This window comes from Schistocerca gregaria, chromosome 5, assembly GCF_023897955.1.
Source record: "Schistocerca gregaria isolate iqSchGreg1 chromosome 5, iqSchGreg1.2, whole genome shotgun sequence".
In the NCBI taxonomy this organism is placed as follows: Eukaryota; Metazoa; Arthropoda; class Insecta; order Orthoptera; family Acrididae; genus Schistocerca; species Schistocerca gregaria.
The window spans coordinates 75,796,713-75,823,422 of record NC_064924.1 but is presented as its reverse complement, the minus strand read 5'-3'; the positions used below and the strand labels follow the sequence as shown (position 1 = coordinate 75,823,422).

The 26,710-nt window shown below is 46.1% G+C and overlaps 1 protein-coding gene across 1 annotated transcript in view; it reads left to right on the top strand.

The window, feature by feature from the left end:
• Positions 1-26,710, top strand: part of LOC126272930 (lachesin-like) — a 2,822,604-nt gene that overhangs the window by 2,616,661 nt on the left and 179,233 nt on the right. The window contains exon 9 of the mRNA XM_049976227.1: positions 23,263-23,382. Within this exon, the coding sequence (XP_049832184.1) occupies positions 23,263-23,382 (120 nt within the window). The remainder of the gene's footprint in view (positions 1-23,262; positions 23,383-26,710) is intronic.

Genomic DNA, 26,710 nt, shown 5'->3' with positions numbered 1-26,710 from the left:
GTTCCCCCCGGGGGAGGGTCTTGTGACCAGTCCCCTACCGTCGTGCGTTTTAGGCGCCTTAGTCTCCTCAGTTGCATGTTGCCGTCGATCAGACTCCTCCGCTGTTTCTACAGTATCGTCATGGGAAAGTCGTGTCGCCGACCAGCTAGCCACCCCTGCATCCACGCTAGTCAGTACTTCTGTATCCATGGTCGTCTGCTCTGTAGCCGAAAACGCCTCGGCATTGCCCGCTGGATCTGGTTGGTCGTTCTCCACCTTGAGGCGGCTCTTCTTCCGGCGTTTTGGTGATCGCTCTTTTCGTTGGCGAGCCTCGGTACCAGAGGTTAGCATGGCCTCTGGTTGTGAATCGGAAACGTGCGCCGTCGAATTATCGCCGTCAGTAAGTGCCTTATCTGAAGGGGCCGCCAGCGGCACCAAAGAGACGGTGTTCTGTGCCTGCTGCAGGCGATCCAGCGCAACGCGCAACGTCGTCCTTCTGTAGCTCGCCACGATCTGCCTGTGTCTGTATCTCTCGGTACGTTTGTGTCGCACGGCCTACGTCACCGCGTAATGCGGTCACTTAGGTCATGGGTAGCTCAGTCGTATGTGGTGTGAAGGATGGATCGTCCCGTGGCAGCTGTAACAACCTTCGTTGAGCACACTCAGAACGTACGTGTGCCTTCTTGTCACATCGAGAGCACGTAGTTAGTTGTCCGCCATAGATGACAATCGCCCTACAACCAGCGATGTACAAGTATGACGCGACATGTTTTCGGGGTTCGATCTGTATTTGCTTGACGCCATTTTGGACAGAATACGTTTTGAAACTCACCCATTTTTCAGCCAAATGGGATAGGACCGCCCCGTAAAGGACGCAGGGCGTCTGTCACCAATTCTTCTAGAACTTCGAATGGAAACTCAAACACGCGGATAATCGTTGATAATCGCAACTAGGAATACGTTTCTCGTATCTCTTGGCGGCTGTAGTCGCTGCAGTGTCTCTCCCGTCGGTACTTCACAATAAGTCAGGCACCGCTGTTTCGCAACTTAATCTGCTGCGAGGAACGACATGAGCAAGAGGAGTACAGAAGAAGAGGCAGGAGGTTGTCTTAAGCGTCGACTGGCAAAGTTAATCCAACGACGGGTTATCTTTCACTTGGTCTCAGGTGAAAAGGCAAGCTTACAAAGGGACCGCGCATTCGTGATTCCTTCCAAATTTGTGGTACACGTAGGGCTTCACCAGAAATGTAAGTGACAAGAGTGGGAGCTCCAGATGACGAAGCGTTTAGAAAAAACTGCATTTTTTTGGGGGGGGGGGGGAGGGGGATCGGAAAAGTCTTGAGCTATTTACGTTAGCGTGGGTCCAGATAGCGGTTGGCCCAGCGGAAGGAGTGGGGAGTGATATTGCAGTGTCGGTGTTATTCTTATGACGATGCACTGAGCGACGCACAAATATTTGAAAACAATGTCAACTGAATGAAAAAGTCATAATAGATGAACTTGGAAGAGGATTTACTGAAACTTAATTGTGCAATTTCTCGAAACAACCAACTTGTCCCGTACACAAATCTGTACGTTAACTCACTGAGACGGGAAACAAGATGACATTGTCGACCAGTACGTCACGCTCGGATGCCTTTACACGGAAGGTATTAAAAGGCTTGTCTGGAAACTTTTGATACTATCCTGTCTGTCCCAGAGTGGCTATATATCCCTACACCAGAAAAAGGCGCGATGTAAGTTTGAAAATGTACCAGAAAGCTATAATAATTTGAATCAGATATTAACAGGAAGAATAAACAAATATGTATACACAACAGTAGATTTAAACGTTTAGTGCTATACAGTATTCAACAGCGCGACATTTGTCTCAACATACGGAATGTTATGTTTAAGTCAGATGGGTAAAATAGAAATTAAAAGACAATATGTAAATCATAAAGGTAATGCGACTACCTGTACGAAGAGATTTAACAGTTCAACAACTAGTCCCGCAAGATACTGAGAATATCTGTACAACGTATTACGGAGATATTAACACTTCAACTACCAGTCCAAACAACGCGAAAATTTCAGTAGACTGCCGATCACATCATTTGACGACTACGAACCGCAGCCGTTACTAAACACATCAGATGATTTCGCAATTGCGTATAACAAATACCATCAGCTGTAGCGCACTGCAGTATCGTATTTATCTGTCGATATCGACCATGCGACTTTGATGCACAACGTCTGATCTGAACGGGAATACACAAAGTGGATGTGCGAGCACAGATCGTAGACGTATGGTTGACGACTTAAGGAAGTTTGGGTCTAGCCGTGAGTCGTGCACGGACAGCCGAATGGATGTCGGCTTTCAGCCGTGATACCGTGCAAACGGGCTTGGCGCGCCGATCAGCCCTCCGCAGGTGTTGTTGTTCAACCGCTAGTGCGCGGTTGCGTCGTTGAATTACCTTATAGTACCTGTACCATGGCGTTCTCATAACGACAAGCGACAATCAAACTAACGTTCAACGCATCGTACACAAGACCGAAAGCCCATGAAACTGAACGGTTTCTTCGACACATCATGCATATAGAACCGCAAGAACTGATAGACATTGGTTCAAATGGTTAAATGGCTCTGAGCACTATGGGACTTCTGAGGTCATCAATCTCTTAGAACTACTTAAACCCACCTAACCTAAGGACATCACACACATCGATGCCCGTGGCAGGATTCGAACCTGCAACTGTAGCGGTCGCACAGTTCCAGACTGTAGCGCGTAGAACCCCTCGGCCACTATGGCCGGCGATAGGCATTCGTTTGTGTATTGCATCTAGAGTACCTCAAACTGATTGACGAAGCCGTCTGAGACAGACTTCTCCAACGATCTGCAAACGGCTTTCGATTCTGCCACGCAGACGGAAATGTTTGCGTGGTAGCAGTTGACCATGCTGGTCTGGGGGTGCGTACCATGCACATCTTTGAACTACAGTTCGAAGTTCCCGCCAACCTTGTCGTTGATGCGCTGCGGTCATGTGGCACTGTTCTGAGCCACACAGAGGAGAAATGGAATGCATTCGAAACGTACGCTGTCCTTAACCGGGTACGACAAGTGCGCATAGAATTTCAGAAGCACGTTCCATCTCATATGTTTTCGTTGGCGACTATCGCGCAGTTGCTATATATGATGGCCAACCGAGGACCTGCTCGTGCTGCGGCCACGAGGGCCATGTTAGAACTGAGTGTCTGCAACGCCGCCTCTTTCAGGTGCCCGCAATGAACTAACCCAACGTTCCACGATGACCTCTCTCCCGCTAACGTATGTGGAGGCGGCACGACATGATGTGACGGGTGATCAAAACCTGCTACTAAAGCTCAAGCGAGCTCTGTTGGTGAATCAGCACCTCCGACGATGACGACAACACCGCAGACGAACGGTACAGAGGTTCCTGCAGCCTTTGCCCACCATGACATCGCGGCCACCCAGCCGTATCACTGTCGGGATCGGACAAGCGATTCCCGATGACTGAGACTGTGTCGAGCCCCGCTCTCCAGTGGATGTCGAATCTTGGACCCGCAAGCAAAAGTCACCCAAGTGACACAAAAAGAGGCGATTGTCAGCTGAAGAACAGGACAGGGATTTGAGAATGGCGGAAGACATAGACTCTGTTGATGCGTCTACAGTTGATGCAACGAATTCTAGCGGCCTCCTTCACCAGAAGGCGCCTGAAGATAAGGAACACTGTCCTACAACTGGTGGACCTGAAAGCGAGGCGCATCTGTTCGACCCCCAAAATGTGGGCTCCTGTGAAAGTGGCCAGCCACCACCGGCCTCCCAATCCTCTCTTCGTGATTGGGCAGGCGACATGGTGGCCGATGATGCGCAGCACACATCGATACCTTCTCCAGAGTTCATGGGTGACATTGAGCCCGGAGGGTTCTGCCAGTCAGGGGATCATACGCCACAGTACAGCACGTCATGTGGCTGGATGGCTGTGTGGTGTGCGAGACCACCGTGGGCTTGCACCAGCACACTGCCTCAGCCACTTGGTTTGTCTCAGTCATACCATGTGGTTACACGACATGATCAGAGCGGCAGACTTGAACGATGCCCAGCTACAGGAGGTCCGTCCCGAGCTGCGTTTAGACCTATATGGTTACACCACCTGCAGCCTAACCTCTGGCGATGGCGCAAGAGGAACGGCCATCCTTCTCCGAGATGGTATGGAAGTGACGGGCGTGACATACTTGCAGAGCAGGCGAGGCATCGCTCTCACACTTGGCTCGTTATCGTCTACGCTCTCTCCGGTATTTCGCACCGTGATACAGGCATGTCTTCTATTCGAAGGAGGTAGCCCCACTTTTGTAAGGAAATATGGACCACTTCATAGTGCGAGGCAATTTTAAGAGTGTTCTGCAGCCCGAGGATCAGATACAGAATTACATCCCATGCCCGGCGCTACAAGTGCTGGTACGTGACCTCGCGCTCCACTACACATGGGTGTTACATCATGGGAAGCAGCGCGGATATACACATTTTACCAGCCACTCTGCCCGTCGTCTGGTCTGGATATACGTCTCGCGTGCCCTCTGCACAGCAACCCGTGATGCAGAACTCCGGCCGACGGCCTTCACGGACCATCTCGCATATATCTGCACTATCACCTTACCCCGACAACTCACCAGGCGCAGCAGAAGCGAATGGACGCTAAACGTTACCCTCCTTCGCGAGGAAGCGTAACGGTAAGCAGTTACTGACACGTGGCGTCGTTGTTTCAGGCGCCTGCCCACGTATGCTTCCATTTTGCTGTGGTGGCCTGCACTCCGAAAGACGCTGACGGCCTACGGGCGTGACAGATCGAACTGGCAAAGGACAACATCGGAATTTTACTATACAGCGTTACGTGAGCTGGCGACGTGACCGCCGTCTCCCGTACGTCAACTGTTCGTAAACGGATCAAAGATCTCATCAGGGCAGAGCAGCTAGAAGGTGTCCGCATCCATGTGTGAGTGCAAGACTGCATCCCCTACAAAACGGCATCAGTCTATCACATTGGGCGCCACCGCATACGTCAGCTCATTACGGCGATAAACACGGAGGAGGGCCGCCGCGCATTGACGCAAACGGACATGGCGCGCACGTTAGGCCACACAATGAGACCTTGTTCACGGAAGATCCGCGAAACGTACGTGATTATGACGAGCTGTTGCACTATTTTCCCGCCCCTAGGGACGTGGATGATACTCTGCTGTTGCCCATTACATCCGACGAGCTGACATCGTCCTTGGCACGTGGAGCACCGAACAAGTCGCCTGGGCCGGACGGTTTACCCCAGGAATTCTCCCCCACAGAATTCACAGACGGCATCCTGATCCCAGTACCGAAACCGAGTGGTGGTTGTAGGTGGCAGGACTTCCGCTCACTCACACTCCTCAACAACGGCAAGATCTTCACCCGCATCCTCAACGCGTGTCTCCACACCGTCATCGGGGAAGTCATCCACACCGATCAGACCCGTTTAGGTGGTGCCAGCAAGATTCATACAGCATTATGAGCATACCGCGACGTAATTGATTTGACGGCAGCCTACAAAACACGAGGCGCCCTTGTCGCCTTCGATTTTGACCACGCGTTCGATCGCGTCGACCGCGGCTTCCTACGCGGAGTTTTGAAACACATGGGCCTCTCTCAAGAGTCTGCTAAGGTTGTCCTTCGACCGGTCCATGGACCGGTTACCAGTCTGGTCACATTGTTGTTGGACGGTCAGTGGGACAAGGGTGCCCCTTGTTGGATATGTTATTTGCGGCAGCGCTTGAAACAGTTTTACATGGTCTACGGCAGCGATTAACAGGCATTTCCATGCAGGACGTGACCTTTCGTTGTGTTGCATTCGCCGATTACGTGGTGTTCCTGGCCAGACCAGAGGATCAAGTGCATATGGCGATTCAGTGGCTGCGCCAGTATGGGGCGGTCGCTGGGATCGTCATCAACGTGAAGAAGGCAAAATACATGGATGTTGGAGGGGGGGGGGGGCTTTCCCACGCAATGGCGGTACTCTTTGACTTGGTGCCCGTACTCAAATGTTTAGGAGTGTAGTTTTATAGCAATGTTCGCCGCATGGCGGCGGCTACATACCGCTGGCTCCTGCACCAGACACGTGCTCTGATACGATACAGCAAATTGTGTCGCATGGATATGCTGTCCTCAGAACACGTTACGTCCTCACCTATGTCTCCACACTGGATTATTTTGCGCATGTCCTTCCCTTGCCGGCTACGATGGCCGACATATTTCAAACAGCATATGAACATTTCGTGAGCGCCGGCCTTACTTTTAAAGTCCGATATGCGACCCTGACACTGCCGCAGCGGGCGTGCGGTATCGGTTTAATTCATGTCTATAAACGTGCGCGATCGCTTTAACTCAACACTATGCGTCGCACGTGGACCTCTGCCCACGCCACTCTGAGAGGCATCCTGATAGGTGCAGTGGCTCCACACACTCTGCATCCCCTGGTTCCTGTAGGACACATTTCACCGGCACTCGCCCATATCAGAGTGTTCTTGATTGACTTCAGCTACTTACGGTCAGAACTTCCAACGGCACGGATGCTCAGCACAAAAGACTGCCTCTATCAACAGCAGCAACCTATCAATACGGTCGCACTCAGACATCCTGAAGTTGCCTGGAACACGGTGTGGCGAGCGGTACAGACGCCTTTCTACGCACGACAGTGCGTTCATTGTGGCACGTGATTGTGAATGGGCTACATTCCATTCATCTGTCGGACGTCTCCTTGTGTCCGACATGCTCAGTAGTTGACTCGGATGCAAACCGCCTGACTTGGGCCGCGACCAGTGAGTGCTGCCTACTGACGCAGCACATGCTGGCATTACTCTTGCAGTGATTGACGGAATCTCTCTCTCCTGATGATATATTGCGCCCCGACGGCGTATACTTTCCATCGAATAGGACGAACGCCGTTAACTGGCTAAAAGGCATGGCCCTTTACTACATGTTTATCAATGCTTATAAAGGTACACTCGACTTTTGGTCCCTACTGATGACGACACAAGCAGCTTTCAGCCGTCACCCGAAGTACAGAACCCGTTTCGCAAATTATTAAGGATCATTACTTGCGGATCCTCCTGCTCACTGGAGCCTTACCGTCCGTAGTGGCCGTACGGTTCTAGGCGCTACTGTCTGGAGCCGAGCGACCGCTCCTGTCGCAGGTTCGAATCCTGCCTCGGGCATGGATGTGTGTGATGTCCGAAGGTTAGTTAGGTTTATTTAGTTCTACGTTCTAGGCGAATGATGACTTCCAAAGTTAAATCGCATAGTGCTCAGAGCCATTTGAACCATTTTTGAACTGGAGCCTTCCGGGTACGAGACGCTGAAAATGAAGAAGAATCCTGGAGCATATTGATCCTCTACGGACGGAATAGGGGGGAACCCTCCCAACGAACGAGAAGACGACTCGGACGCCCGGCTACGGCAGTAGTAGGATTTTTTCTTTAATAAAACAAAAATAAGTCCATTAATACAATTTAAAATTTTTTAAAAATTATGAAACTGGAACAAATATTTAAATAAGACAACACAGACAATCCCGCTACATCCTCTCCCTGATTCTTCGATCCTAGAACGTTACTTGGCCATGCCGGCGGGGGTGTCCACTCCTGCCCTACCCGCCGTGCTGCTCCTACAGCGGTTCCTTAAAATAAATAAATAAATAAATAAAAGAGGTGAGGCGACTGCTCGCGATGAGCGGGAAAACTGGGTTCGAGTCCCGGTCCCACACAAATTTTCATTGTCGTCATTCCATTCTACAGCTGATGGTAGTTATTATTCGCAATGATGAATTCATTATGTAGAGAACAATATAGTATTCCGAAGGTCGTAGGGTCAAATCACTGTGCGTAAATAGTCTCGTAAATGTTGTGCACCCTAGCTAACAATATTAATGATTAACAAACACAGCCTCAGCAGTATAATTACAAATTTGTTGTGTTACGACAGATTTCCTTCGTTGAACATCTTCAAGTCAAAATGGTCGAAATGGTCAAATGTATGCGCGTTTCTAAGAGAACAAACTGCTGAGGTCATCGGTACCTGGACTTGTTACTGTTGTTGTTGTGGTCTTCAGTCCTGAGACTGGTTTGATGCAGCTCTCCATGCTACTCTACCCTGTGCAATCTTCATCTCCCAGTACCTACTGCAACCTACATCCTTCTGAATCTGCTTAGTGTATTCATCTCTTGGTCTCCCTTACGATTTTTACCCTCCACGCTGCCCTCCAGAGCTAAATTTGTGATCCCCTGATGCCTCATAACATGTCCTACCAACCGGTCCCTTCTTCTTGTCAAGTTGTGCCACAAACTCCTCTTCTCCCCAATTATTTTCAATACCTCCTCATTAGTTATGTGATCTAACCATCTAATCTTCAGCATGCTTCTGTAGCACCACGTTTCGAAAGCTTCTATTCTTTTTTTGTCCAAACTATTTATCGTCCATGTTTCACTTCTATACATGGCTACACTCCATACAAATGCTTTGAGAAACGACTTCCTGACACTTAAATCAATACTCGATGTTAACAAATTTTTCTTCTTCAGAAACACATTCCTTGCCATTGCCAGTCTACATTTTATATCCTCTCTACTTCGACCATCATCAGTTATTTTGCTCCCCAAATAACAAAACTTATTTACTACTTTAAGTGTCTCATTTCCTAATCTAATTCCCTCAGCATCGCCAGACTTAATTCGACTACATACCATTATTCTCGTTTTGCTTCTGTTGATGTTCATCATATATCCTCCATTCAAGACACTGTCCATTCCGTTCAACTGCTCTTCCAAATCCTTTGCTGTCTCTGGCAGAATTACGATGTCATCGGCGAACCTTAAAGTTTTTATTTCTTCTCTATGGATTTTAATCCCTACTCCGAACTTTTCTTTTGTTTCCTTTACTGCTTGCTCAATATACAGACTGAAAAACATCGTGGAGAGGCTACAATCCAGTCTCACTACCTTCCCAACCACTGCTTCCCTTTCGTGCCCCTCGACCCTTATAACTGCCATCTATTTTCTGTACAAATTGTAAATAGCTTTTCGCTCCCTGTATTTTACCCGTGCCACCTTTAGAATTTGGAAGAGAGTATTCCAGTCAACATTGTCAAAAGCTTTCTCTAAGTCTACAAATGCTAGAAACGTAGGTTTGCCTTTCCTTAATCTTTCTTCTAAGATAAGTCGTAAGGTCAGTATTGCCTCACGTGTTCCAACATTTCTACGGAATCCAAACTGATCTTCCCCGAGTTCGGCTTCTACCATTTTTTCCATTCGTCTGTAAATAACTCGCCTTAGTATTTTGCAACTGTGACTTATTAAACTGACAGTTCGGTAATTTTTTCATCTGTCAAAACCTGCTTTCTTTGGGATTGGAATTATTGTATTCTTCTCGAAGTCTGAGAGCGCCTTTCTCAAACTTGCTGACCTGTTGGTAGAGTTTTGTCAGGACCGGATCTCCAAATGCCGTCAGTAGTTCTAATGGAATGTTGTTTACTCCCGGGGCCTTGTTTCGACTCAGGTCTTCCAGTGCCCTGTCAAACTCTTCACGCAGCATCATATCTCCCATTTCATCTTCATCTACATTCTTCCATTTCTATAGTATAGTCCTCAAGTACATCGCCCTTGTATAGACCCTCTGTATACTCCTTCCACCATTCTGCTTTCCCTTGTATGCTTAAAACTGGGTGTCCTAGAGTTACACACTATTTAAACTAACTTATACTAAGAACAACACACACACCCCATGTACGAGTGAGGACTTTAATCTCCGGCGGGAAGGGCCGCGCAAGTCAAATTAAACAGGAAATTACGCTACTTGTGACTATTTGACAGTTATTTGTTTACTGTCATACGTGTCAAATGACGGTGCTGTGTGAAGTGACCCCTGTCACCTGTTCTCTTTTTTGTACATAGTTATGTTGCAAACTTACTTTCATATCTGTTTCTCAATTGTCTGAATTAATTGTGCTGTGGTTTTTACTCTTTGTCCGCTTTGTGTTTGTACATAATAGCAGTAAATTTCACACAGCTGGATTTCAGCTGTCAATACACAACTGAAACTATCCAGTTTCATCACTGTAGCATAGCATTCCAAATGTTCACTGTCAGCAAGTTTTCTTGTAATGGCTGTTATTCATTACTCACGGTCACTTTGTGTGGCAACATTTACTATTTTCTGCGAGGTTGTGTGCAGATACTTCATCATTTGTATAACTAACAACTGTTTTACCTGTATAGGTCAGCGCTCTCTTGTGTAAGCTTTAACTCTGTTGCTTTATTGCAGAGACATGTGCAAATTCAGCGGAGCTGGCTTTTAGTTTAAAATTTCCTGGTGTACCAGACCGACACTCGAACTCGGGACTTTGTCTTTCGCGGCCAAGTGTTCTACCAACTTCGAGTCTCGGTCCGGCCCAGAGTTTTAATCTGCCAGGAAGTTTCATATCAACGCACACTTGGCTGCAGAGTGAAAAATCTCATTGTTGAAACATCCACCAGGTTGTTGTTAAGCCATGTTACCCCAATATACTTTCTTCCAGGAGTGCTAGTTCTGCAAGATCTGCAGGAGAGACTCTCTGAAGTTTCGAAGATAGGAGACGAGGTCCTGGTGGAATTAAAGCTGTGAGGACTGGTCGTGAATGGTGCTTGGGTAGCTACGATGGTCCAGCACTTGCCAAAGAAAGGCAAAGTTCTAAAATTCGAGTGTCACTCCGGCACACAGCTTTACTCTGCCAGGAAGTTTCATTTCAGCGCACACTCCGATACAGAATCAAATTTCATTCTGGAAGTATCCCACAGGCTGTGGCTAAGCCATATTACCGCAAAATCTTTTCTCTCAGGAGTGCTAGTTCTGAAAGGTACCTTCTGTGAAATTTGGAAGGTAGGAGACGAGGTTCTGGTGGCATTAACGCTATGAGGATGGGTCGAAAGTCGTACTTGGGTAGCTCAGATGGTAGAGCACTTGCCCCCGAAAGGCAAAGATCCCGATTTAGAGTCTCTGTCCGGCACACAGTTTTAATCCGACATCAAGTTTCATATCAGCACACACTCTGCTGCAAAGTTAAGTTTCATTCATTCTTTTAGTTTGTTAGCAGCGCAGAAGAACTACCCTTTTCAATTCTTTTATACGTTCAATGATAAGACGTTGTTTGTCGTAACTGCGTTTATTCTGTTGCAATGATCATTTTTATAATCATTGTTACGGGTTATGTTGTATTATGTGTAACTACATCACAATCGATTGTGGAATAAGCCTATTGCGTTATCAGCTTAATGATGATAGGAGCTTTGCGTAGCCACTGGTGTATGTACTCTAGGGATGGGCTATGATCGCGCTCAAGAAACGCGCGACGCGAAGGCAATTTCTCGAGAATTTCTCGGCTACGCTCGAGAAATTGACAGTGCTGCGCTCTCTGAGAAATTGCGCAAACCTTCAGTACACGAAGCACTGAGCCGCAGCGGTCGTACTCGTCGTACGTACGTACTCGGAAAACTTTGAAGTTCTATGATTGATATCAACTTTACTACCGTTATTAATGATTACTGAAGTATTAGTATATGTCTCATAAGACAAAAATCATAGAATTGTTGTTTAAAACACAGCAAAGAATTCGCATAAAACAGAAGCTTTATTCTTACAAAATAAATTACCTTGGAAATTCTGCATGTATGCATGTATGCTTAAACGTAAAAGAGAGGTACTATAGCCTTTTATATACAGAAACTGCATACATGAGTTTACTTACAGAAGAAACAAAGTAAACAAAAGTTGTTCAGCAGAAGCCATTTTTACATCGCATTGCTACACTGCCGTCGATTTTTGTTTAGAAATATGATTTTATTAACCAATTGGCCTTTTAGTCTGCTTCTTTGTTTGTTTATAAGTAGTCCTGTTTTCGAAAATATTCTTTTTCTCGGAACAGAAGTTGCAGGTATTGCAAGATATTTTTTTGCCACGACAGATAGACCTGGGTAACTGTTTTCATGTTTTTCCCTATAGTGTAAAGGATTATCCGTGCGTTATAGGTACGGTTCTTCCAAATATCGTTGTACCTCCAGGTCTATGCTATCACAACCGCTTTTCATTAGATTTTTATTGGAAACCTCTTCATCGAAAGTGCCCATAAGGAACTACTGGCGTTTTGTACGCCATGGTAGTCGTGGCTAGTGTCGTTAGCAGTCGAATGAGTAGATCGTACGGTCTCTACCACGTTTGTGCACTCTGTAATTAGGCTTGCAACGGCATGTTTTTAAATGAATGGGATTCGTAAATGGTAACGTTTTGAATCTTGGGTCGAGAACTGCGGCAACGGCATGTACTTTGTTTGTTTCTATGAAGCCTAGCCGGGCTATTAGTGAGTTGTGCAGACGTTGCTGTAGCTCTTGCGCTGTCGTGGTAGCCCACTTCCCATTGCATACGGTTGTGATTAGCTGTCTGATTATTGGAATAACTTTCGAAAGATAGGTGTAATTTTCAGTTGAGATTTCATTTGTTACCACTTCAAATGGCTCTAGTACACATAAACATTCGCTCAAAATTCGCTACTCGTCAGCTGTGAGGTTCTCTACACCTGAATACAAAGTTGATAAACAGGCTGCAATGCATTCCTTTTGCTCCACTAGACGTTGTAGCATATAAAACGTACAGTTCCATCGGGTTTCGGTTTCCTAAATCACTTTATGAACAGGTTTTTTCATTAGATCCTGGATCTCTTGGAGTTTTTCATTAGCATTGCAACTTGTTTTAAAATAGCTAACAATTTTTTCTGGCCTTTTCCCGCATTATGCAGAGCTCACTGTTGCTGTTCAAAGAACTTTTCACAACTAAATTTATAGTGTGTGCTAAACAAGGCACATGTTGCATACCTATGTTGCCACTGTGAATAAGTTGTACGGCCTGCGTCATGTTACTGGCGTTGTCAGTTGTGATGCTTACAACTTTGTTTTCAATGTTCCATTTTGAAATCACGTTATTTAACGCCTCATTAATATTTAGCGCTGTATGCTTTTCCGGGAAACGGAATGTCTCCAGAGCTAAAGCTTTCAGACTCCAATTAGTGTTAATGAAATGACCAGTTACAGCAATATATGCCTCAATATTGAGTGAGGTCCAAATATCGGTCGTTAAAGAAACACAAGTAGAGTCTTCCACGGCCAAGTTTACAGCCTCTTTCTGTTTATGGTAATCATCCTCAATCATGAGGCGCAACTTCTTTCTATTTGGTATCGAGTATTGTGGGTCCAACAGTGAAACAAAACGTCGAAAACTAGTATCCTCGACGATTGAAAGCGGTTGAAAATCGTCTGTTATTATGGCCACTAGTGCTTCATCTAGGTGTTGTTGCTGTTTACTTCCCTCTATGAAGAGAAATGTAAGATTTAGATCAGTGCTCCTGCGAGAGGATACGCTGTGCTCGACAACTAGTCCAATAAAATTACATATCGTATCGTGCAAAAGCTAGGATAGTATAGGTTTGATTTTGGGGTAAGCTGTAGATTATAATTTTTTTTGTTGTAAGCGTGGCGGACCGCTTCGGACACTATCTGAACTTTTGCACGGAATTCCCGTTTTGTACCACACGTACCTGGATATTTTGTCTGCCTCGCACTGTTAGAAGAATGAGCATCTGTATCCACGGACGTCGCTGTTTTATTGCTCGATAAATTGTGCAGTTTAAGATGTCTAATCATGCCCGTTGTATTTTTTGATACATTACGGAGATTTTTACGACAAATGTTGCAAGTAACGTTATCTCCATCCTCCGTAAAGTATTGGCAGCACCATGAGGTTCGTTTTCGAGTGCCCATATTGATTTGAATAACCACTTTACTCGAATGAAACCTGAGACATACTAGTTACGATTACAGCGAGCAGCGAGCGTGTTTGCCTAGCGGCGGCATTCAATTCATAAAACAACAGCGGCGCGGCCTAAGTTGTCGCAGCCAACTGGCGCGCAGCGGCACACGCCGACGAGCCATTTCTCGTGAGCTTCTCGAGAATTGATTGAGAACTAGAGGCTGGAGAAATTCTCGGTGAGCTCGAGTCGACGCGCCTCGCCATCCCATCAGTGATGTGCTCTTCTATTGTACGTAACTGTAGCTCGCTTAGCACAGCTCGCTTGTAATTTCATTAACAGCATACAATAATCAGCAGTTTGTTTCTTCAACTCTTCTACATTTTCAGAGGCAATACATCTTTTCTAACTACGTTAATGACTTATGAGCCTTCTGTGAGATTGTAATTATCGTTCCTGATATATTTTACATGATTATTCTGCAACTATGCTTTACATGTAGTCTGTAACTGTGCTTTATAAGTATACTGTAGTAGTTGTGAACATAATTACCGTCTAGTTTAGTGTGAGCACTGTCACCAGTTCCCTTGTTATGGTGCGTAACTGAGCTGTTTAACTTTTCTAGGTTCTACGTTTCAATTGCCTGCATTAATTGTGCGCTCTCTAAATTCGGTTCTGTATTAAGGTTTTGTCGTTGCTTGTAACGATTGTGATTGCACATGCGACTATCAAACCAGACGGGAGTCAAGTGCTGTATTCACGTTTTTACCTCTGTGATGGAGCGGCCCTCTCTGGTCAGTGTGCTGTACTCAACATGCCCTGTCTGCTCGCCAGATGTTCACCAGGTGGTCTGCAGGATGTTTATGACCGGTGTTTCTGCACTTGGTCATTAACATTACAAAAGTCAATAACATTTTTGTTACGAATTTAGCACATTCTTGGAGTATTTTGCATACGGCTTTTATCAGTGTGAGTTACCTATTCTGCTGGTTTAGATGCTCTAGCCTAAAGGTGTTTGACGTTCGAAATCAGTCGAAACACAATAAATATTTAATAGTACAGCTGAGGTGATTTTTATTGATCGTTACGCATGCGGAATTTCGTTTGCTTTCTAATAATTTCACGTTTGGATTTTAAATTCATTTCCAAGAAACTATTGCACGTACAGCGTTCACAGTGACTGTGTAAATATCTTCCCAAGATTGGTAACTAAAGCGAACAGGACTTCGTATGCCGTTAGTTTCATTTTGATCTTCGATCAGCGTCGCCAGCTGCACCTGAACAACAGGTCTCTAGCACAGGTACAATCGGGCCAGCGGTCGTTTGGGGACAACTCCAGCTATAGCTACGGAGCTCATACGCTTGCTAGCTCTCGACCAGAAAACCCTTTATGTATGTAAACCAAGTTTGTTTTCTCATAGCAATTTTAAAAGGGCCGTGTAATTATAAAAACACTGCGTTTGTAACGTGTGCAATATGGCGAGAAAAGTACTGCTTCCCTGTTTTCACCATGAGTATCACCCGAGCAGATGTAAATCATCAGCTGTAAGATAATACGGAAGTTTTCGTGTGTGACATAGTACAATCCCTCCCTGGTAATTTATTTACAATCCCAAATTTTACTCTCCATCTCCTCCTCTTGGCTTTTATGACAATAGTAATAAATGAAATAGACCCATGTGACAAAAAATTATGACACCTGATTAATAGTTTGTTTGCCCTTCTTTGGAACGAAATACATAACTTATTCTGTGTATCGGGGGTCGGACAGGTTGTTGGTAGGTTTGTCCGGGTATGTGGAATTAGATGTCTACGCACAGGTCACGTAATTAGCGTAAATTGCGAACTTCTGATTTTCGTACTCAGTGACGGCACCCGATAGCGACCCAGATGGTTGCATAGGATATGGTCGCTCAGGCATCAACGTGAGTTCACAATAATTCCCTGAAACCACTGTAGCACCGTTCTGGCTCCTAGACACGCACAATTATACTGATGCAAGATGACATCACCGTCGGGAAAGACAAACATGAAGGGATGAACGTTGTTCGCAGCTGTCTGTGTTTTCGGTTAATACCACAGGTATCATGCAAGTGAAGGATTATGTCGAGCCGCCGGTCACCTCGATGACGGCGTTTGTGGAGACGACCTGGTGTAGGAAAAATGTGATTCACCCAAGAAGCCGACACGTTTCCGTTGATCGACGGTCGAATTCCGGTGGTCCCGTGCTCCTTGCAATCGTAACTGACGACGTCGTTGGGTCAACATGTCAGCTGGGTGATCTGCTGCGGAGCTCCATGTTCAACAGTGTACGATGAACGGTGTGTTCCGAAACACTAGTGCGTGCGGCAGCATTGTGCAATTTCGGCAAAGACGGCACAGATCACCCTCTATCCTACTTTATGGAGCAGACAAGCCTTACTAACCGCACGTTCTATGAAGAGTCGTGGATGTACAACCAGTTAGCGCCTGGTGGTAATTTCACCTACCTTTTACCTCTTTGCGTAGATGCTCACGGCAGTAGCACGTGATCATTCGACCAGCTTAACCGTTTATGGAATGCTCGTTGGCAGGCACCGCGCAATAATAATCTCCCCTTTGTGAAAGTCGCGTATCTTAATGGATTTCTCCATTTGCATCCCAAATCTTCGCTAGGGTGATCCCAGTCTGTGTCTGCTCTGCTTACATACTTTTGTTACCTCGTCACATGCTCGCGAAGGCACAGGGCGGTATCCAACGTCGCGGCGGGCACTGGTCACAATATTTTTGCTGATCAGTGTATATCCAGCGTTATTTCTGTGTTGTACGACTTCGCACACAATGGTACGGAAGGATATGCTTCAGAGTAGTGCAGCAACTGTTGTCATAGAAAAACTGGACGGGAGCAGATTTGATAAGGAAACAAGATTTACGTAAGATGTATTCATCCAAGCAAGAAAGAGTTCACCTCTCAGCGTTAATAAGGAAGAGGCTTTCTGAACTAAAGCATGAACGATGGTGTCAGAGTTAGGCCTAGGGGACGCCGTGTAGCACAGTGGCTCCGAGCGTGAGTGGACTCAGTGGCTGCCGCCGGCCATCCTGTATTTGCGGCGGCAGGGGGCGCTTGTAGCCCAGAGCTACCGGCGGTGTGGCTCAGCGGGTGCGCACCATAGGATCCGCCGTTATCCTGTGCGACTGCCATCGGCGTCTGAAGGAAACTTACATTTCCATTGCTAACTTTATGACTGCAGTAGGTTGATATCGATAAGTGACACCGCAGTTTCGGTATATTTGTAGTACAAGTAACATAAAATTTGAAAATAAAAACTATCCGCATAGGGGGCTCGACCCGACGACCTGCAGATTACCGTTTCTGTTCTCCTTCCCGCTGCTCCAGCCACTGTCTGATAACTACTTTAAGATAAATGACTCACTCCTTGCCTGACCTGTGCCAAAAGTTCAGTGTTCTAAATGCCTGGCCATCTGGTGCTTCCTTTTTTGTCAGTTCCGTTTCTGGAGAGGTGTAGCGTGTACCATAAATATGGACGAAATCAGTTTACGAGAAGTAGGCGCGGTATTATCATCAGTTTAAACGTACGGCTGCTAAGACACCAGCTACAGCCTTGTGGCAATTCAGAAAAAGACGTGATATTTAGCTCACCAGGGGAGCTTGCAATAGGACACATTCTGGGGTATCGAGATATCGTCAATTTGGTAATGGAAGGAAGTATGAGGTGGCAGAAACTGTTGGGGGCGACAAGCCTTGAAAAGAGTAAAGAGGTACAGACAAAGCACGTGTCTACTTTTTGACATTATATGACTTATTCACATTTTAGTGGTTACAGATCCATACCTAGAGTTTGGTGTATAAAGAATGCACGTACCATATATCCCTGACCTACAGACGGGATATAAAATTTCCTTTTAATGCAGAAACGGCTCTTCTCCTGGAGAGGTGGTGCTTCTGCTGTAAATGCGTGCGTGAATCGTGTTTTCTCTCTTCGAAACGTGGAGCGCCAATAGCACTGTTTGACTGTAGCATGGCTCCTGATAATGAGGAATCTGTTTGGTCGGAAGTGAAATACGTGAAAAGGAAGTTAAAAATACCGAGTACAAAGGAGAACACGAGAAAATAGCAGCAGAAAAGGATTCGGAATTTGTCTCCAATAATCTATTCACTGCGTGAATAGGCAGAACTGGGAGTAGCTTCGAAAAAGACTAACGAATTTACTGTTAAAATGGTACAAACAGCACGTTTTTGATGTTCATAACTGGTGGTCGAAATATTTCAAGAAATCGGTACTTTCGGAGGAGTCTACGGGAAGAAAAGTGAAAAAAGGTGAAAAGTAACATTCGATGTCACTGAATTTATCGAATTTCAGATAAAGGGGATCGTTTCATAGGAAACAATTTCGTTGATGGACTTGTTGTTCATAATTTACGGTTGCTTTCTAGAATAAACCATCCATTGTTGGCAAGTGGCGCTGCTTATCCACAGGGCTACGTGGAAGTAAATGAGAAACTAGGTGACAAAGAAATTGCAGCCTTACATACCATCGAAGAATCGTGGCTTTTATAATGAACTACTAGATACGCCCTCCTCCACAGCTGGTAACTAATTAAGTTGGTAAGGCTCCATACATGCATATTAAATTTTTTTGCTTACATTCTTCATAGAATTTCTCAGCAGTGGACTACCCTTTTTATACTGATACCGCACCTAAGAAACTTTGGATCGATTTTTCTCGGGATTTTCCGGGTGTGCGTCCTAATATTTTAACCACGTGAGGTGTTAGGCGTCCTCTTTCACCACACAAAATTTCGAACAAATCACCGACCCCACGGTCGTGCCGTCTCCTTGTTAAGTCTACAAATGCTGGAAACGTAGCTTTGCCTTTCCTAAACCGAGCATCCAAGGTAAGTCGTAGGGTCAGTGTTATCCTTGTCTCATTACCTGCAAAATGTGACTGAGTTAGGTGAGATGTGTTGTTTCAGAAATGAACGATTTAACTGAATGTAGTGTGCAGTTATGCAGAGATGAAGAAGTTGGGGTTCGAGCGTGTGGAGAGAGGAAACTAGCCAGCCTTAGGACTGATTCCCATAAAAACATCATCAACAACAACAATAATAATAAAGAGATGTGTGTGAACGGCCACGGCTCCCCCGAATCTGCGACGGCAGTCGGCCTGTGAGCTCTATCTGCATCCAATGGGTACCCCGGCGCGCAGCGCTGGCGCGTACACACACGGGTCACAGAGCGGCATTGGCCGGCCACTTACGGGTAACCGCACTGCACCCCTGCCAAAGCTGTTTAGCGGCGCACAGCGGCGGCCGCGTCTGTGGCGGCGAAGCGGGGCCCCACTTACGGTGGGACCTCGCCGTGACGTGACCGTACACAGACGCACATAACACGTGCGCAGTCAAACAGAGGGAATGCGCGATGAAAAGAGCCGCGCCGGCCCTCGCGATCGCTGAATCTTTGATGGCGGCGGCGCGCATGCGCAGATGCGCCGCCGTCCCCGCTGCCCGTGAAGCCAAGCTGACACGTGATACCTCGGCGCCGCGACTGCACGGAATAGGGGGAGTCCCCGCCGCCGTACTCCGCAGATACTGTCGCCGCCGTCTGTTTTATTCATAAACTTTCCTCTCCGGCAGACAGCGGAGCGGGCGTGTTTGATGGAGGAGCACACAGACTGCGTGTTCTGTTTTCAGCGAGCGCCGCGAAGAGATTGTGCTTTTGTCTCAATCAGAGGAAGTAATAGGGCAGCGCGTCACTCCACGTAGCGGCGCGCACCATCTTCTGCTCAAGGCTCCGCGACGGTACAGCGCTATAGTCCGTTTATTACTAACAGATAGTGTAAGGGTTTTCCTGCCCGTATTGTAGTATTAGTTGCTACTCTTCAAGTCTTCATCACAAAAACATCTCCGTCAAGCTTTACTACTGGCCATTAAAATTGCTACACCAAGAAGAAATGCAGATGATAAACGGGTATTCATTGGACAAATATATTATACTACAACTGACAAGCGATTACATTTTCACGCAATTTGGGTGCATAGATCGCGAGAAATCAGTACCCAGAACAGCCACCTCGCGCCGTAATAACGGCCATGATACGCCTGGGCATTGAGTCAAACAGAGCTTGGATGGCGTGTACAGGTACAGCGGCCCATGCAGCTTCAACACGATACCACTGTTAATCAAGAGTAGTGACTGGCGTATTCTGAAGAGCCAGTTGCTCTGACATCATTGATCAGACGTTTCCATTTGGTGAGAAATCTGGAGAATGTGCTGGCCAAGGCAGCAGTCGAACATTTTCTGCATATAGTAAGGCCCGCATTGGACCTGCAAAATGCGGTCGTGCATTATCCTACTGAAATGTAGGGTTTCGCAGGGATCGAATGAAGGATAAAGCCACGGGTCGTAACACATCTGAAATGTAACGTCCACTGTTCAAAGTGCCGTCAATGCGAACAAGAGGTGACCTAGACGTGTAACCAATGGCTCCCCATACCATCACGCCGGGTGAAGCGCCAGTACGGCGATAACGAACACACGCTTCCAATGTGCGTTCACCGCGATGTCGCCAGTCACGGATGCGACCATTATGACGCTGTAAACAGAACCTGAATTCATCCGAAAAAATGACATTTTGCCATTTGTGCACCCAGGTTCGTCGTTGAGTACACCATCGCAGACGCTCCTGTCTGTGATGCAGGGTAACCGCAGCCATTGTCTCCGAGCTGATAGTCCATGCTGCTGCAAACGTCGTCGAACTATTCGTGCAGATGGTTGTTGTCTTGCAAACGTCCCCATCTGTTGACTCAGGGATCGAGACGTGGCTGCACGATCTGTTACAGCCATGCGGATAAGATGCCTGCCATCTCGACTGCTAGTGATACGAGGCCCTTGGGGTCCAGCACAGCCTTCTGTATTACCCTCCTGAACCCACCGATTCCATATTCTGCTGAAAGTGACTGTATCTCGACCAACGTGAGCAGTAATGTCGCAATACGATAAACCACAATCGCGATACGCTACAATCCGACCTTTACCAAAGTTGCAAACGTGATGGTACGCATTTGTTCTCCTTACACAACGCATCACAACAACGTTTCACCAGGCAATGCCGGTCTACTGCTGTTTGTGTTTGAGAAATCGGCTGGAAACTTTCCTTACGTCAGCGCGTTGTAGGTGTCGCCACCGGCGCCAACCTTGTGTGAATGCTCTGAAGAGCTAATTTGCATATCACAGCATCTTCTTCCTGTCGGTTAAATTTCGCGTCTGTAGCACGTCATCTTCGTGGTGTATCAATTTTAGTGGCCAGTAGTGTGTTTACAGCATTGCCAGGTGGTGCCACTTCAAAATGTTATTTTTATCCTAGAATATGGCGGAGTACTTTTCAAACGAAACTTCTCCGTAGTCGCTAGGAAAGAATGTAAAGTAAAGTAAAAATAAAATCAAATGTCACAAGAAATTTTAAGTTACGTATCTTTTGGTCCAATCTGAGGCAAAAGCCAGACGTACTAAAATAATAGACTGAAATAGATGCATGAACATCAACGAAGTTTGTAGATGCAAGTAATACATATCATGGAAACAAATGTACCCAGCGATAAAAAACGCTAATTTGTCGACAAATGGTGTGGGAATACGCTGTCTGCGTGAGAATACAGCTTAGTTCTTACAATAAAGTGAGAACAACAACCATCCACTGTTAATAATCCCAGTTGATTAGGAAAAAAAAAAACAGCGCAGTTACCGGTATCGAACTGACAGGTTTTTCTTCAGGCGGCTCTGCACATTTAAAATTACATGATTATGCATATGTAACGCTTCCTGATTGTGGCGGAGGTTCCTTGGTGCGGTGTCGGCCAGCACCAAGAAACGATGTGATGAAAAACTGGTATTTTAATCTGTATGCCACTGTCACTGAGTTTTAATAATGTTAACAACTTGCCTAGATAAGGAGCGAATTAGTTTGTGTCATTTACATCGTGAACTCCTGTATCTTTTAATTGCGTTGCTTTGTTCGAAGAAACCCACATTTCGCTGATATCAGGCAATATTGAACAATTTCCTGGGCATGCAACACACAGGTAGTGTAGAACACCACACACGTACACACACTCCTAAGTATTTCGGCCGCACGGGCGATTATACACAAAGATGACGATCTGTGAAGAGGAAACTGTGTCAAAGATCATGTCTATCAGAGACGTTACAATATGTGCATGGCTAACACGACAGGGTATGGGTATTACTGTAACAACAATATACACTGAATGAGCGTAAATTGTAGTTAATCCAAACAAGTGCATAATCCCAATTAGTCAAAAATATTGTAGAGACAGATAATTTGTGTTGAATATTGGGACAGACAAATATATGAGAAGCTTATATAGACAGATATTATGGAGGTAGATATGACAGCTTGCTAGCTCCATGATAATGATTACACGTCACATAATAGATAAGAGATGAGATACAAGTTTATGCACGTAGTTATGGCTGTAGCTACTATTTTAACAATGCGACAGATTGTTGAAAGTCGAAGTTAATATAACTGTTGCATCAACTAATGACGGAGAAAACAGGAGAAGTTCATGGAGGACTAGCGCTCTGAAGGTTCTGTATAAACGTAATCCATACATCCATACTAATACTACTAACACGAAAGTAACTCTGAAATGCCTTAAGCCGGCCGGAGTGGCCGAGCGCTTCTAGGCTCTTCAGTCTGGAACCGCGCGACCGCCTCGGTCGCAGGTTCGAATCCTGCTTCGGGCATGGATGTGTGTGATGTCCTTAGGTTAGTTAGGGGACTGATGACCTCTGAAGTCAAGTGCCATAGTGCTCAGAATCATTTGAACCATTTTTTCAAGGTTCCTGGCAGATTAAAGCTGTTTGGCGTCCTGTGCCTCGAACAAGGACCTTTGCGTTTCCCAGGCAACTGCTCTAATACCTATATCATCCAAGCAAGACTCACGACCCACCCTCAGGGCATCATACCTACCAGCCCCTCTCTCCCACCTCCCAAACCGCCAGGTAGAACTTCTGTGAAGTAGAGAAGTACTGGCGGACATAGAGCTCTTTGGAAGGGTCGTGAGTCGTGCTTGGATGACTCAGGCGCTAACGCAGTTGCCTGGGAAAAGCAAATGTTCCATGTTCAAGCCCCAGTCCACACACAGTTTCACTCTGCTAGGAAGTTTAATCCTTTATTCTACATTAAAATGCAACTTCTTGCATAACACGCTGGAGAGTGTGGCTGATAGCCCAGATGAACTTGCAGAACATAGCATTTCGAGTAGAATTCCGTCTAGAAGAGCATTGCTGTTAAAAAAGCCACCGATCGTTGACTGTTGTGGTACCAAAGAGGTAACAAGGCGCAGTGTTGCGAGTGTGTGAGGACAGTGTCGAGCGCGCTTAGTCATGACGGTTTGTTTCTATTGCAGTCCACCCACTGATCCAAGTGCCGAACCAGCTGGTGGGGGCGCCCACCGGCACGGACGTAGCCCTGCAGTGTCACGTCGAGGCCTCCCCCAAGGCCATCAACTACTGGACGCGAGACACGGGTGAGTACAGTACGGTATTGGCAGCTCACGTCAAAAACGTTGCTGGGTAGCATCAGCTTCTAGATCACACTAGAGATGGGGAAAACTTCTTTTCAGAGATCAGATCAGAACTGTTCACTCCCTGAAACGAACTAGCTCTTTTTTCATGACTCACCACTCATTCACAATAGAAAATAAACGAAAGGCACATTGCCCTTTAAACTTGGTTTATTCCAGTACTATACCTGTATTTTGGCCTTATTTGATCCTATTTTGAAGTAACACAGATAATAAGTAAGAATTTTGTATTGTTTATTGAAATTTCCACGATATGGCAAAGTTTTTGATTATTGATTTATTTTGCACCATCGTGGTTTTTTTGGGTGATCGGAAAATGTAACTTCAGAATTAAATTAAGAATATATTTGGCTATAATGTATTAAAATTTCATTAACCTCATAAAAATACATCCTATATTTTTAAAGTGAACGTTTCCTTCTGAAGACGCCTAAAATCGCAAAATCCGTACCAGAATAAGAAAAATATATATATGAATTTCACTGTAAGACTAAAGTGCTGCATATAGCCTTACGCAGAATAAAACAAGGGAAATATTAGTGTATCACATTTTGCAATACGTTTATCGCTCGTAATAAAAGTGTAAATTCGAGTGTCCATAACAAAAATCCTATAGTAAGAGTCGTCAGGAACCTAATCTGATCAGTATAAAGGTGGTGGTGGTTAGTGTTTAACGTCCCGTCGACAACGAGGTCATTAGAGACGGAGCACAAGCTCGGGTTAGGGAAGGATTGGGAAGGATTGGTAAGGAAATCGGCCGTGCCCTTTCAAAGGAACCATCCCGGCATTTGCCTGAAGCGATTTAGGGAAATCACGGAAAAAGTAAATCAGTATGGCCGGAGACGGGATTGAACCGTCGTCCTCCCGAATGCGAGTCCAGTGTGCTAACCACTGCGCCACCTCGCTCGCTCGGTGATCAGTATAAACAAATAAAAATAAAAACAAATGATGTATACATAACATAATAATGTAATATACATAGCCGTATTACTACGAAGAACAATATCCATTAGAGACGAACTCCTATGCAGAGGCACTGAGTCAAGCAGGTCGTGCCGCGAGCTGTATTACTGCGTGAGCTGAGACCGCAGAGATCAGAGTGACACCTGAGCTGCTTTGCTCGACACTCTGGCTTGAGTCGAGAATGGTGGGGTGAGCGTTGAGCGGGCGAGTTCCGAGGGTGGGGGGAGCAGTGACCTGCCACCAGTCACCCGCTCCGCGACAAATTGGCCGTTCTCTTGCGAGCAGGTTGTTGCAAGTAGTTCTTATGTTCTCCGCTAGGAGGCTCTCTGTCCTGTTGCTCGCATCAACTGCCCCGAGGGCAGGACGTGCGACTGAAACGATCGCCGACGGAGTGCGATGCAAAGTTAAGGTGCGCAGACAATGCACGCGGCAGCCAAGGCAGAGGCTGGCACTGGCTGTGTTGTGTGGCGTACAGTGTGCTCTGACCAGCAGAGGCCCCTCCCTCCCTCCCACCCTCCCTCGCTCCCGGGCAAATTCATCATGAGATCACTGCTGTATATGGTGTGCGTGCAGTCCCCACGCCCAGTTACTATAAAATATTGTAAGCAATTTGATGGCGGGTGCACGGATCTCACCGACGAATATCGCCAAGGCAGGTCAGCTACGTCCAGTACCGTTGCAAATGTTGACCGTATGGATTGATCGTTAGAGAGAATCGCCGCATCACACTGCAGCAAACTGCGAGCATGCTGAACATTTCACATGGCAGTGTGTTCTCCATTGTTCCCCAGCATCTTGGATATTGTAAACTGTGTGCCAAATCGATCCCACGGATGCTCACCGATGTTCACAAGGGACAGCATTTCCAATCGTCACTGGCATTTTTGGGACGGTATTCTGTGGAGTACAACGCGCTTCTGCGACGAATAATCTCAGGGAATAAATTGTAGGTCCACCACTCCACACCCAAAACAAAGAGCATCGTTGAAATGCGTGCAAGCCACATCATCAAAACGAAAGAGAGCCAAGGTTCAACCTTCGGCAGGAAACGTGATAGCGACAGCGTTCTTTGACGTGGAGAGGCTGGTGCACATGGAACTTATGCATAGAGGCACGACAATCAACTATGCTTCGTATTGCCAAACGTTGCGTTCGTTGCGTAACGCAATTAAAGAAAAGCGGCGGATAAAACTGAGCGCGGGTGTCATTTTGTTGCAAGATAACGCAACACTGCAAACGGCTTGCTAAATATCATGACTGCTGCAGCGATTCAAGGGGGAGGTATGGGAACATCCTCCATACAGACCAGACCTAGCGCCATGCGATTATCATGTGCTAGGCAAGATGAAAGGGGATCTCGGTGGACGAAGATTCCGAAACGATGATCTGTTAAAGCAGTCGTATCCAGGATGTCGCGTAGTGCTGGAGGTGGTTTCTATGCATCAGGAATCGAAACTTGGTTACCAGTTCCGAGAAATGTTCACATTCTCTTGTGACTTATGTGTAAAGTGAACTTACACACTATATTCTCGTAGCCGTTTTGCCTATGTGTATGCAATTTAATAAATGGCCCTAACTTGCAAGTGCAACTTACTTTCTGATTCACCGTCGCATGTCACCAAGGCCGTATTTATCATCCTCACGGTGCGCCCATAGCAGAGGAAATACGAGGGTAATCCCATAAGTAAGTCTTCTATTTTTTAAAAGTATATAGACATGTTTATTTCTACAATGGTTTACATCAATTTACAGCTTGAACATTTAGCTATTTTTCGACAGAACGACCATTTCTGTCGATGCATTTTTGTAGACGCTGTGGCAGTTTTTGTATGCCCATCTCATACTAGCTCGCCGCCATGCTGTTCAGGAAGTTATGAAACTCTTTTTTCACCTCGTCGTCGGAGCTGAATCGCTTTCCGGTCAAATGTTCTTTTAACCTAGGGAACAGATGATAGTCGCTGGGCGCCAAGTCAAGACTATAGGGTGGGTGATTATGTTCCCCTGAAACTGTTGCAGGAGAGCAACGGTTTGCCGAGCGATGTGTGGGCGAGCGTTGTCATGGAGAATATGTACGCCCTTGCTTAATATTCCTCTTCTCCGGTTCTGAATTGCCCGTTTGAGTTTTTTCAGTCTCATACTACCTGTCAGCGTTAATTGTGGTCCCAGCGATTCAGCTCCGAGGACGAGGTGAAAGAAGCAATTCATTGCTTTCTGAAAAGCATGGCAGCGAGCTGGTAAGACATGGGTACACAAAAACTACTACAGCATCTACAAAAATGCATCCACAGAAATGGTGATTATGTCAAAA